This window comes from Falco rusticolus, chromosome 2 (genome assembly GCF_015220075.1).
Source record: "Falco rusticolus isolate bFalRus1 chromosome 2, bFalRus1.pri, whole genome shotgun sequence".
NCBI lineage: Eukaryota > Metazoa > Chordata > Aves > Falconiformes > Falconidae > Falco > Falco rusticolus.
Window position 1 is genome coordinate 72,323,366 of NC_051188.1, and position 14,430 is coordinate 72,337,795.

Sequence of the window (14,430 nt, forward strand, 5' to 3'; positions counted from 1 at the left end):
CCACAATACAGTACAGGAAACAAGTGGCAGTCTTGGTTTAATAAAGAAAAAACCCACAGACAACACCAAGCACAAAACACACCAGTTAGAAAAGCTTTCAGAAGCCTTATCACAGTTTGAACCACTGACATTTTAAGGTTAAAAATTGCCTTATTTCTACAGTAAGCTGTCAGAATTTCTGTATTTTTAAGTAACAGTACCCTACCGCCTTTAACACCTCATGTCTTTTTGATCCTTCAAAGTCATGTGTATGTACATACCTCCAGCATTAAAAAAAAAAAAAAAAAGAAATTTCACATCATTCAGAATAGATGTCTCAAGTGTGAATAAACATATTAAGTCATGGATGATTGACTTGCTTAGCACTTCTGGGTTTTTACATTATACTGCTCTCTACATTTTGGATCAGAACTGACAGCTTGCATTTTCCTATTTGACATTTCAATGATATCCCTGAAAACAAATAGCAATTATACTATGATATCTCTCCATAAGCTTTCTCAGAATCATTGAAGTACTATAGCACCGTAACGAACAAATATCCCAATTCTCCAAGGGTATTTAGCAATAAAGATACTGGAAGAATTGTTTTCTGTCAAAAACCCGCAGTTACAACTCTAAAAACAATGTGTGAGCATCTGGCACAAAAAGAGGAAACTGCATCGATTTCACATGTAAAGCAGATATTTACTTTAATATATTGTCTTTATTATTATAGATGTCTGTTATCTTTTTGCTGCATGAGAGCAGAGTGTGCTGAATCCTTATACCACTACCGTCACAATACCTCTATCGTGAGCTATCAGTGAATGGCAAAGCATTGCCCACAGTTCATTTAGGGGATAACCCCTCCCTTCACTGCATCAAGTTCATGATGCCTTCTAATAATACACATGAAACTAGCCAATCCCAAGAAAAGAAATACTACACTACCTCCAGTCATTTAATGAGCAGCTGTTGTAGTACCCTTTTCTATAAGATCAGCTGTATCTTTTTCCAGTATCAACAATAATATTCATAAGGCCCAGCAGCAGCAGGACAAAAGAGTTTTCTAACTCTGAAACAGGAGCATAATTCCAGTCCTTACTACAGTTTGCAGCCACTCCCAATCCAGAAAGCTTATACTCTTAATAAAAATAATGTGTAATTCACTTTCTTCTCAAACTACTTATTATAGCTTCTTTCCTGTAGAAATAACTTCCTCTAGACAAAAAGACTCCCCCCTCCCCTCTGTTAAAAATGATGAACCATAGGTACAAAAAAAAAAAAAAACTCCCTAAGAAATTGAGCGTTACTGGTTTGAAATATCATGTCTATTCAACAGTACAGTTCAGGAAGTAACAGAAGCTGAAATAATAGTTCACTTCTACCAAAAGCAGTATTTCCACTCCTCACCTAGATAGAGCCTCATTTATTTGGGGGTCACATAAATTATGGACAAAACTCATCTGACCATGTGGTGCCCCAGGTTAGGAAACCTAAACCTCTTCCTTTTTTGACTAGTTTAATTTTCTGTTCCATCAGCAGTCAAAAGAGCACCACAATCAGAAAAAGGAAAAAAGGCAAAAGTAGAATCACTCCATTTTGTCACAGCCCATCACAAAACAAAATCCACTCCACCAAGGCAATCTAAATAAATCTACTACTCTTCCATTTGAAAGATTCACATTTGAACTGCTCTCAAGTACAGTAGAAGACAAAAAAAAAAACCAAAACAAAACAACCCACAACACTACATTCTCAGTTAAGATTGTGCACACTTTTTTAGCTGACCTTTTAGTTACTTTATGAAGACTGTAAACAAGATTAGAAATAGCAGTATTGGCTTTACCCCATTCCTCAGTCCACTTCCTTTAAACAAAGGCTTCAGCTGTAAACACATCAAGCATACCAAACAAGAGGACACTGCCAAGCCTCTCTCATAACAACATGCCTAGTTATGAAGTTAATTTCAAAGGGCTGGAAAATATTTAAGTCTTCACTTGAAGGGTTAGACATTACTTTTCTGTACGTTTAAGAAATCAGTTTCAATTGTATTTAATTCAAAACATGAATACCAAATTGTATAAACAGGTGATAATAATCCAAAGTTCTGTGATACTATGAAATCTGAATTCCATTTTCATCATTGTGATGAAAGAAAAAATGAACAAAGAAAAAAATAATTTAAAAATCCGTACCTTTTCTTGGAGGTAGTTCACCACTTTGTGTTAACTCTGTTCCAGGATATACAATCTCCCCATCTTTTACCATTTCATTCCACAAGCCACATAGTCCATCTCGTGTAAAAGCAAGCTGTTAAAAATAATATATAAATATATTTATATATAAAAAATAATAAATATATAGTTACACAAAACAATTTTCTTTCAAGCTAACATTCAAAATACATCAGATTTTATATTTTGTCCCAGAAGAAAGAACACACATGTATCACCTCACTAGTATATTCATTGTGTGTATATATGACGGGTTTAAAATATCTTCAGAATATCTGATTCTCTAGCTATGCTATTTTCAGACTAAAAGCACAAAAAAGTAACTTTTTGATATGCTCAAATACAGCAAGATGAACGTTCTCTGAAAAATTCTCAAAAGCATGGATTTGGTCACCTCAGAACTATCCACACATTCAAGATAACATCATGCAATAATCAGGGGGGGCATGGGGAGAGGTGTCCTTTTTTCCTTCAGGAAAAGCTATCCAAACAAAGTCACAAAACAGGGATGCATGAAGGAAGTCAATAGTCCCCTATCCAAACCAGCAACTGAAGAGCTGGGCACTCAACCAGAACACATTACACCAAGGCACAGGTTCATAAAGGTATGTAACCAGTTCAAACTGGCTCTGCTGTGCAAAGCATCTCTCCGAGCCCTCCTTCTTCCTTCCAGCTGCCATAACGCCTCCTCTCACATGCAGAGCCAGATTATGGAACCGATCAGGACTAAAACCAGCTGTGCCTGGGGAAGAGTGAAGGGTCACCTCAGCCCAGATCAGCTCCCAATATGTTATGTGTGCAATAGGACAAATACCTGCAACAGAACAAATGGCAGGACTGTGCTAGCTGGCAGCACTCGGGAAAGCACCAGCAGTAACGTGAGTCTCCTAATGATTTATCAATTTGGATCTCCCTTGAAGAATCCTAAGGACTGGGATAACTTGTCTTCTACTGATGTTGTTCTCTGCTTTATAAAACACTGCAAAACAGGTGTCAACATCCCCAGTGAAATCCATAATAACCAGGCAGTAATCTGCAGCCATGCAGCGTAAGGGAGGAGGGGAGTACACGAAACTGAAAAACAGAATACCTTTTGCATACCAAAGTGGTGCAGTGGAGACATTTAAAAAAAACTGCAGAAGGCTTATTCAGAAGCATCTTTGTGTTATGTAACTAGTATTCAGATCTGAAGTGGTTTAACTGAGGAGTACCACAAAGACATTACTTACACAATCGCTGCAAAATATTTCCCATTATACACAGAAGCCCACTTAATACTTTATTTTGATCTATCTCCTGAAGATATTTTGAAGATTTCAGATTTTGAAGAGCCACAACCACCAGCAGGGAAGCCATCTGCTGAGCCAGCTAATCTCACTTACCATGAAGAATTAAAGACAAGTTTCATGTTTTGACACCACTGTAACACAGTAAATCACCACAGTAGTTTTGTGACTTTCATATTGCATACTTCAGAAATCCACTCATTAATGATTTCCACCTTTTTTCTTTCGGCATAAAGTATGAGCTGTCACATCCTACCTATTTGTCACTTGCTATTTCCTATCTCCGGGGGCTAAGAGGGAAAAGAATCACACAGTGTGAGCTAGACATCATTCAGCTTACCTAGAGTTTATCAGTTCTGCAACACCAGAATTACACTGTGACCATGCTTTACCAAAAGGTACAGTCCCTGTTCTACCAGAGCTAGAGAGCACATAAGAGCTTTTGCAAAGATTCTGTGTTTCACTAAAAGCTTTACATTTGGCTTTTCTTAAATTAAAAAATGGAGTAGTTTGAAGTAAAGCTCCACTTCAACAATGCAAAAAGGAAAAAAATACAACAGCCGTTCACCACTGACCAAATTTCTTGCGTTGTTCTTACTCTATAAATATTTCAAAAATAAATGGCGTTTACTTTCTGTTTCATCAGATGTGGTCGTATACTTTAGAGGGGTACTTAAGGAATTTATTTTTCACAACTTTTTTCTTGCAAAAACAGCTAAAGACACTTCTTTTTGGCTCATACATGATAGAAGATTCAAAAAAAAAAAACAAACCAACCTACATTAACCTGTTGAATGCTAACCTATGCTAAAATAGAAGCTTGGAAAAATAGTGAGGCAACCCTCCAAATGGTTCGCATAATAAATTATGGTTGTCACAGAGTTTTTTGTCTAATAAACTGCCTTTTCATACCTTTTATTCTACATTCTGAGATCACTTTCATATGGAAAATTATTCTCACAGACCTTAAGCTTACCATCTACGGACCTACAGGCTTTGAATTCAAGGTTCTTCATAATGCAGCACTATTTCAGAAACCTTACTACTTTCCTAAGCATTGCTGTAAAGTAGAATCAAGAATTTTCTCTATTTTGTAACCTCTAATTCTTTCACATGGTACAAAGTTCACACATGTCCTGCACACAACTAAAAACTGAAGAAGTAAACAAAATTTCTTCTGCTTTGGGTTTGGCATTCAAATTCTTATCAAAGTCATTTTCTTGGTGTGTTGCATATAGATAGAGAAACCACCAGGATTATAGGTCAGAGAGAGTTCCTCCTCCTCCAAATACTTCTTGTGGAAGCTCACTCCACAAGCAGCCTTCAGATAACAATTTTGCTCTTACTCAGGTTGTAGTTAACATTTTGCGGGTGGTGTATGTGTTGGAGTGGAGAAAGAAGACATGTTTGAAAGCAAAGGAACACTGAACTATTTTTTTTAGCAATAATCAAAGCAACCAACTCAAAGGACAATCAAGAAACAGTAATCTGACATAACTAAAGGCTACTCAATTCCAACTGTAACAAGTTCACTATTAATCTACTTTATGTTTGGTAGACATATTAAACAGTAAATTGCCACTATGATAGCCAAAAGTGAAAAAGCCTGAGTTTAAGTGATAAATCGTTCAAGCGATTTTATTTTCATGATCCCAAAACTCTGTAACTATAAAAGAAGCCTCACAACTCCCTTAAGAGAAATATTTCACTTAACAGAAACGGAGAGGAGTGGCTAATATGCCAGAAAGTTGTGTTGCCATCCACAGGCCCTCGACAGGCTGGAGAAATGGGCTGACAGGAGCCTCGTGGGTTCAGCAAGGAGGAGTGCAAAGTCCTGCACCCGGGGAGGGACAACCCCAGGCACCAGCACATGCTGGGGGCCATCCAGCTGGAAGGCAGCTTTGCACAAAGGCCCTGGGGGGTCCTGGTGGACACAGCTGAACATGAGCCACCAATGTGCCCTTGCTGCAGAGAAGGCTAATGGGTGTCCTGGGCTGCATTAGCAGCGCTGCCAGCAGGCCGAGGGAGGTGATCCTTCCCCTCTACTCAGCACTGATGAGGCCACACCTGGAGTACTGCGTCCAGTCCTGGGCTCCCCAGTATGAACAAGACATGGACGTACTGCAGAGTCCAGTGAAGGGCCACAAAGATGATTAAAGGACTGGAACATCTCTCCTATGAGGCAAGACTCAGAGAGCTGGAACTATTTTGCCGCAAGAAGAGAAGGTTCAGCAGGGAACTCCTCAATGCATATAAACATCTGAAGGGATGGCACAAAGAGTATGGAGCCAGGCTCTTTTCAGTGGTGCCCACTAGCAGTAGGCATGAAATGAAACACATACAGTGTTCCCTCAGACCATCAGGAAACATTTTTTCACTGTGAGGTTGACCGAGCAATGGCACAGGTTGCCCAGGAAGGCTGTAGACTCTCTATCCTTGGAGATATTTGAAAGCCATCTGGACACTGTCCTGGGCAACTGGCTCTAGGTGGCCCTGCTTGAACAGGGGGCCAGGAGCAGATTATCTCCAGAGGTACCTTCCAACTTCAACCATTTGCGATTCTGTGAATCTAGCAGCTGAAGATAAGATTAAGTCAATTCTGTTGTACAAAAGTCATATACCTTCTCTGACTACACAATCTTGCTTTTCTTTCTTTCTGCAGTGTTTTAAGACTATCTTACGCAGCACAAGCACGTATTATTTAATTCTTTTGCTCCCACCAATACATCCTGCATTCAGTCACCTGCAAGGAGTCTATCAACAAATCCAAGTGCTGAGACAGGAAAAACTAGAACTTTGTTCAGAACAAAATTAGAAGACATCTCTCTTGGTTTCTATTTTCCAAAATATAAGACTCTTCTTCAAAAATATGGCTCTTCTTCCACTCATTTCTTCAAAGAAAACTCACAGAGCAATCAAAGGTGTGTAATGGTGGCAGCGTAAGAGAAGAAAAACACATTTGGCATCTTCATTGTTTCTGACATCCTGGAGCTGAAGTACAAGAACACCGACCTGTGTTTTGTTAAGTCTAACACTCTCCCACTAGATTGCTTGATTTATGTGGACATCTGACTCTCTAATGATGTAACTTCATTTGTGAATGTTTAAAAGGGTGAACTTTACAAACTCAGTAAGATAACAAATTAATTATAATTAAGTTTCACTGAACTTTTGCCACTGGCAACAGTACCAGAGATGTACACTCTGTAAAGACCCCGTAAGGGCCCCGCGTCCCTGCTTGCCTGACCACATACATGCTGCCTTCCCAAAACAGAGACAACAGTAGCTCCATGCTCCACCACCACTATCCACTGCCCCTTACAACCTTGGCCCATGTTCTTAATCCTCCTACTCATTCCACCAAATCAAGTGCCATTCCCCATGCCCAAGATCTCCCTTGTTCTTCCCATGGCATCTCCTGACCTCCTCTCATATAAGACCACAGCCAGATATCCTCATCTCGTATCCACTTCACCTTCAAGCCACTTCAACCATTTCTCACACATTCTCATCCCCAAACCATGTCTTGATCTCTGCACTCATACAGCATGTATCTCACCAAATTCATACTTACCGCACAGACCTAAGTCTCAGCCGTGCTCATTTAACGTAAGCCAAAAATACAAGAGCCTAAACAGAAAGACTTCAAAGTGAACGTCTACTGTACTGTAAACTGGGTAGCCCCCACTCTAACTTTTTGCTAATCCTACCTCTGCAGTTAAACTATAATTTATTCTGTCTGCTACAACATTTAATTAAGTCAAAGGGATCTCTAGTTTGGTTGCTGGCATGTGCTGCTGCCACCCCTCCAACAGGGCTGGCAGTGAAACACCCGTCCATCCCCAACAACTCTAGAGAATAAGGCATCGACATTGACATTTCCTTACATTTCAAGAAAATTAAATCTTGCAATCTTAACTGGGTAAGCTTCTGAGAATTCTCAAAGCATCACTACATTTTTGCTTTTAGTAATTTATTTTCAGAATAATCAGCAGCTGTGATTTTGTTCTCAAGTCAACTATTTAAGTCAAGTGAAGCTTATTCCATGTGGTATTGCAGATCATGTTCTTGATATGGTTTCACAAACTTTCACGCAGAAAGCATAGAAGCCTCCATAAAAGTTAATTCGAGCTCAAGAAGAGTGAAACCAGGAGAAGAAAATGACACAAAAGGACAGGAAATGATTCAGGAAGGATTTCTGATTATGTAACTGCACTGGAAATTCAAGAAAGTGACTTCATAATCACAAAATGTCAATATGGATTTAAAATATAAGCTACTTAAATAATCTTCACCTCAGAATTGCCAGCAGCAGGGAGGGGGAGAGAATCTGTTCTTCCATTCAGTTATTTCTGCATTAGTCATTGGCTACATTTTAAACACTAATTTAAAAAACATTTTTCTTCAGAAATAGATTTAAAAGAAAAAACTTTTTCAGACCAGTAATAGTGAAGAAAAATCACAGAACAGTAAATCCTTTCCCAAGTCTCTGCTGTTTTCGCTTTTTTGAATCCGTTCAATTTGTGCTTCCTTTTTCATTGTCACCTAACTTCCTTCCTTCCCTGCTGAAGCATGCCCTGAAACCACAGCTGCTATGCAAAGCACTGTGCAACATCATTAGATCTAAACATACCACTCTAAAGCTCTGATAGCAGAGACAGAAAAGTTCAGGAGCCCCACATTACTTCAGCAGATTTGGGGTTAAACTAGAAACGTCCCCATAACAAGTCTACCAGTCTTACATGTGTTGCAAAAGTTCAATATCAGCTAATGGTCATATGCAAAGGAATACCATGCAACTCCCTCAAACTTAGAAGAGAAATTCTCTAACTTGCTTCATTTGCAGACAGTAGTTTGAGCCCAAATATTTGCATAAACATTAAACCTGATTTTTCTAATCTATCACTCCATATATATAGTCCTTACTCCTCCCTCTTGAAATCCATTATTTTGGAGGACAGCACTACTTCATTTTCTAAATAATATTAAAAATCCCTACTGCAAACTTCACTTCCCTTAAAAATGTAATTGCTTGCTGTAAGACTTTCTACATAAGGTCTTCATTTTTTCATCAGAAACCCCAAATTAAGAAGAAAATTAACAGGAAATCAAACAAACAGAGAAAGCAACTTTCACAAACTTATTGCTTTTAATAGTCAGGACATCATTTATTTACCTTATCTTCTCACAAGCAAAAACACTGACCTAGATGCTACAAGAGGGCAATTTTCATGTAACTCAAAATGTCAAATATAACTTTGAAGGGAAGGTTCAAAGATTTCAGACCAATGCAACTCTTACAATTGGCTATTTAATTTTAAAAAGCTTACTCTCATCTCTGTGGCAAAAGATGACAGAAATAGCCTGCCAACCATGAACTCAATGAAAACTGATTAAAATGCATCATATTGCTCTCATAGACAGCTCTTGCACCTTGACTGCTACCTGAAGTTTTTTTCCACACTACAGGAAAACGAAAGTTTTTCACCTCTAATCCCTGCTATTAAGCACAATAGCTCTCCACAGGATCCAGAATAAGCAGCCTAATTAAACACCATTTGAACACACACATGCATCCCATTAGTCAACAGCAATTCTAGTTTTTTCATTATTCAGTCATCACTAATTAAAGTTCTCTGTATAAAGTTCTAAATTAGTAGTACAGTACATCTATTTAGTTGGAATTATTTTAAGCACAGTTTGATTCAGCAAACTAGGTATCTAGGTTTATGGAAACAATTTTAATGTTGCTTTCAATTTGTGTATTTTTTTATACTTTCTTTCTTTAAAAAAAGGATGCCTTCCTCAGAAAGTCATTAAAACACAGTTTCCCATTACACACAGATATCGCTATAAATGTGATGGTTTCTACAAGTAATAGACATAAATAGGTAGGTGTTTTTAAATGTATAAATTCAACTTAAAAAAACAAGTTGGAAATTTCAGTGATATACTAACCTTTCTAGCAACTACATTAAATGTGACCCATGAAAAAGTGGCCTGTACTAAAATCCACCTGTTTTATAACTTCATGGTATTATTTTATTAATTATATTATACACATATTAATGAGGTAGGTAATATGAGAACACATTACATATTGTACTACTGATGCTACCTCATATTGAGCTGAGCTATCCTAATTTTTCAGCTGCTCTAAGTTTGTCTTTTTTCAGACAACACAGAATATCTTAATTCTGCTCCACCATGAAATTTAGATTTTTAATAAAACAAGTGTTTCTCATCAGTTCAAAATTATACTAGCAGCTGTAAATCATACACTAATAAGTCAATAACTTATAAAGTTAGTAAAACGACATGGAACAGTCATGAGTCGCGCTTGGGTCTTTGTAGAACATTTTGGCTTCCTATATTAATATTGAATAGTTTCAGATAAACTAATATAAGCAAAAAATATAATGGAATAAGATACAGTTCCATTAACATTCCACACCAGTTAATCCAGCAGGCTAGAGACTCACTGCTATTACAAAAGGGCTTGTCTTTGACATTCTCTTAAGAACAGTAGTAATATGCTACATCACGTTGGCTTTGCCTCATAAAGAGTAACATCCCAAAACTGCATAAGAACATTTAAATTTGGACTGGATGCCAGCTGGAACAGTGACGCACGCAGGTGATTAAACAAAATCCAAGCTAAAATCCACGTGTCATTCTTTTCTTATTATATTAGTACCACTATATTATAGACTTATTAATGCACATAGTATTATAATATTGTGTATTACATTATTGATGCAACATCTTGAGCTAAGGCAAAAAAGAATCTAATGATTTTCAAAGAGATTTCACTGTCTTAATCCACAACAACTGCCACAGTCATCAAGTCTAAAGAGCGAACTGCCCGGCCACAGTGAAGGAAGAAGAAGAAAAAAAAAAAAAAAAAAAGGAAAAAAAAATCCACACAAACCAACACACCGAAGAAAAAAAAAAATAAGGCGGCAGCAAGTCAAACTTCAGAGACTACCAGCCCACCAAATGAAACATTTCACTTCCAATTCTACACTCCTCCCCAAAATTTGCAACAAACTTTATCTAAAAACAAGGAAAAAATAGTTTTAAAGATTAATCCATCTCTATATGTCTCCTAAGGTAAGAGTTCCCCCATATAACTGTTTCTCCAAGGTCTTTCACCTACCCACTCTTGCATGGCTGTACAGTGAAAAGTTAAAAAAAACTAGCTGCAAAGCTAAGAGTTTCAAGGTCTAATTCCAAACAATATTTTGTAGTTCAGCTTGATTAATTTACATAAATTCGTGTGTCTTTCTTCGAACCTCTCCTAGATACCGTGCTCTTCTTTTCAACTCCTGTTGACAGTCTCTTGAACACCAATAACACTCTTCTATAGTTAGCTGGCAGAAACATGCACAATGGGAAATCAGCGTATTCCGTACACATAGAACTTAAAGGATTAAGAGACAGGATTTATACCTATAAAGAAATTTCACACTCAGCTAGGTCATGCTAGTCAAGAGTAGCTAAAATAGCCAATCGTGCAATAGAAAAATTCCCCAGAGCCCAAAACCCCATTACTTGACAGACAACATCTGCCTTTTAATGCATTAAAAAGGAGCAATTCAAGATTCACATGCACATTTTTTAAAATACTGAACACATACATCCAGATAAAGTTCTGTGATGAGGACCTGTGTAACACCAAAAACAGTTAATCTAATAAGAAAATTACATTATAGCCAGGAGGCCTGGCTAGTCTTCAGATTCCAGAGAAGTGATGTTTGCATCCAGCAGATCACAAATGATTACTGTTCTCTTATTTCATTAATCACATTATTTTGACTACAGCATGACTGGAAGAAAACAAAGGGAGTACCCTGGCAATTAGAGTCTACCTTGTTATTACTCATAAAGAACTCTTATAAATAAGAGAGATTATTCATAGAAATTTGTTACAAATTAAGATTTTTATTATTAAAAGGAATTATTACAATACATTAACTAAACAACAGTCTCATAAAAGACAAATATTTCATTGCAGTTTTACACACACAGCTGAAAATAATCCTTAACGTCTGGATCACAATTGAAACCCTCCTGTCAAAAGTTTACATAAACAAAAAAAAGGGATGTAGAAAAATAGTGCTACAAATGAGGAAAAATCTGACAAATCACATGAACAGTCACATTTTTCACCCCATTAATACAGAAGAAAAATAGGCACTCCATAGTCAGCAGCTGTTACAAAGATTGCCACTTTTTCAGTTAAAATTCTCCTCTATTCTACAAAAAATTTAAGCAACATATTTGTAATCTAGAAGCCACCCTCCAGGGAACACAAGAACATTTCCATATTTCTTAATATGTTTATCTTTAAATTGTTTTCTACTATGCTTATTTACCTCATTACCCAGAACATTTAACTTTGGTAAGAATAAAAGATGAAAATAGAACAAATCTAGCCAAATCAAGAGCAAGCCCTGTCATTTTATAGCATTTACATATAAGACCTACTAAATAATGTAACCTCTAAGGCTATATCTGTCACTTCTGATTCCGATTTAGGTTGTTTGACATAAAATATTGGAGAAAGGCTGCTTTTGAATCACAACTGCATGGGGAAACACCCTTGTCTAACCAAAAGAGCAGCCAAACTCAACCATTCAGACTACCAGCACGTTATCTGGGGTAAAGTCACTCAAGATGACAATTCTAAAATTTTGCTAATATTAACCTGTAACAAAGGAGTAACACAGGCTGACGCATCCCAACAAGAATTTCAGAGTTTTGAGCAGTAACCTGGAAAGGTTATTCAAAGTAAGATACCTATGTGCAACACCTGGGGGAAGGAAGACCACCAACAAGACAAGGACTTAGTCTAGTTACCCATTTCATCTGAAACAAACATCAACTGACCCAAACCACTCTACTCTTCTGTACTTTCCACTTAATATTCAAACCTGAATTGGGAAAACATGATAGTATCCTCATCTCTGTATCACACAACTTTGATAAATGAACAGATCATCTTCTAAAACAAAACTTCCACCAAACACCAGCACATTTCAACAAATCTCAAGCACATACCTTTGACAAAAAATTTGCTCCCTTCAAAAAGAACAAAATTTAAAGGAAGCCTATACCCATTATACAAACAACTACAGTCAAAGTTAATCTGACTTCTTCAAAATATACATTGGACTTCCATCACCTTTTGTTTCAGTTCTCTTGTGTATTAAAGCCACTAGCTCATATACATGCAAGAAGCATAGCAACAGCCTAAGTGAAAAATTTATAGTTCTAGCAGTAATGATACTAGTATCATTAATATTAATAATAATAAATACTTATTATTTATTTAGAACAAAATAATAATAGTTCTAGCATTCACAGCTATGCACTTTGACACTCTGCAAAAATAACATACGTACATAGCCCAGCTTGTATCTAAGCAGAAGGGACTGGACTGACAATACAGATCTACTTGCAGCTTAAAGTAAGTTAGTGTTTCTTCAACATAGGTTTTAAACCAGCATACTCAAAAACCCTAAAGACCTATCTCAAGAGGAAGGCTGCAGTCTTCTGTCTGTCAGCTATCTGGACTAAAAGCATCCTTGATCTGCACCTGAAAGGTCACAATGCAATACAACTATCTAACTCCTTACCTGTAAGTCTGTCTTCAACCATCTGGAGTCAAATCTAGCTTGAGCAGCCAGACAAAAAGATTCAGAAGACATGTTTCCTTCTCCAGCCTCCTCTCCAGGCTGGCTTTGCAGCCCAACCTGCCACAGAACGAGAAAAATAACAACCTAGTGCATGAAATTAACCACACAAGGTTATTTTTGTTCAGACTAGGATGGCTTCCACTTGGATCTTTAGAAATTTATCGCGAATAAGGACCTCCCCCGATCACAGCCCTGAAAATGCACAGGGAGTAAAACACACATTAAGAACACCTGGCACCCCCAAACCCCCTACTTCGCTTCCCTGTAGCGCTGGCGGAACGCAGCCTCCCCTCTGCTGCACCGAGCTACAGCAGAGGCCTAACGCGCGCGCCCCCCCCCCCAGCCCCATAAGTGGTGCATGAAATAAATAATTGATCGCAGATTACGCAAGCCGCAGGCCAGCATAAAGCGATTACCAGGGCCACCCGCGCCCCCTCCTCCCCCGCCAGCAGCCGAGGCCCGGGGGCTCCCCCCGGCCGCACCACCCCCTCTCCCGGCCGCATCCCCCCCACCCTCGCGGCCCACTGTCACTGCCCCGACGGCCACCAGCCGCGGCTCCATCCCACCTCGGGCAGCCCGCGGCCGGGACCTCAGGGGGCGGCCGGGACCTGGGGGCCGGGGCCGGGCAGGAGGGGCGGGCGAGGCCCCGCCCGGGCAGGGGTCGCTGCACACGGCGCGGGGGCCGCACCGCCCTCCCCCCCTCCCCCCCGCGGGGCTCCCTAGCTGAGGAGGGGCGGCCCCTTGCCCCCCTCCCCGCTACACCGAGGCCGGGCGCGCTGGCGCCCACCGCCCCCCCACTGCGGCCGGCTCCTCGGGGCGGGGGGGGCGCGCCCGCCCTCTGGCTCCCCCCCTCTACCCGCCGAGGCAGATGGAGGCGCCGGCGCGCGCGCCAGCCTCCCTCGCACTCACCGGCCGGCCGCAGCGGCGGCTCCTCGCCACTTGCCTCGCCTCGACCGCGCTACCGCCGCCCGCTCGGCCCCGGGTAATCCTCGCCCCTCCTTCCCTCGCCCGCCCGCCCGCCCCCCCCTCCGCCGGCCGAGCCGCTCGCCGGTCCCTCCCTCGGTACTGGAGATGGGGGAAACTCGGCCAATTCGCGGCTCAGCCCCTGCTGCGCCAGCAAGGCTCTCGGCCAATCAGGAGGGGAGGGGGAGGCGGGACATCCTGCCCCGGCCGGGCCGCAGCGGGGGGGCGGGGCCGGGCCCGGGGGCGGGCGGGGGCGTCGGG

At 40.1% G+C, this 14,430-nt stretch overlaps 1 protein-coding gene across 3 annotated transcripts in view; it reads right to left on the reverse strand.

Moving 5' to 3' along the window:
• Positions 1–14,215, reverse strand: part of HERC2 (HECT and RLD domain containing E3 ubiquitin protein ligase 2) — a 113,413-nt gene extending 99,198 nt beyond the window's left edge. For all 3 annotated transcript variants that reach the window (XM_037376120.1, XM_037376121.1, XM_037376122.1), the window contains exons 1-3: positions 14,116–14,215; positions 13,147–13,263; positions 2,181–2,295 (exon numbers count right to left, since the gene is read on the reverse strand). In XM_037376120.1, coding sequence (XP_037232017.1) covers positions 2,181–2,295; positions 13,147–13,218 — 187 coding nt within the window. In that variant the 5' untranslated portion in view covers positions 13,219–13,263; positions 14,116–14,215. The remainder of the gene's footprint in view (positions 1–2,180; positions 2,296–13,146; positions 13,264–14,115) is intronic.
• Positions 14,216–14,430: the final 215 nt, after the last annotated feature.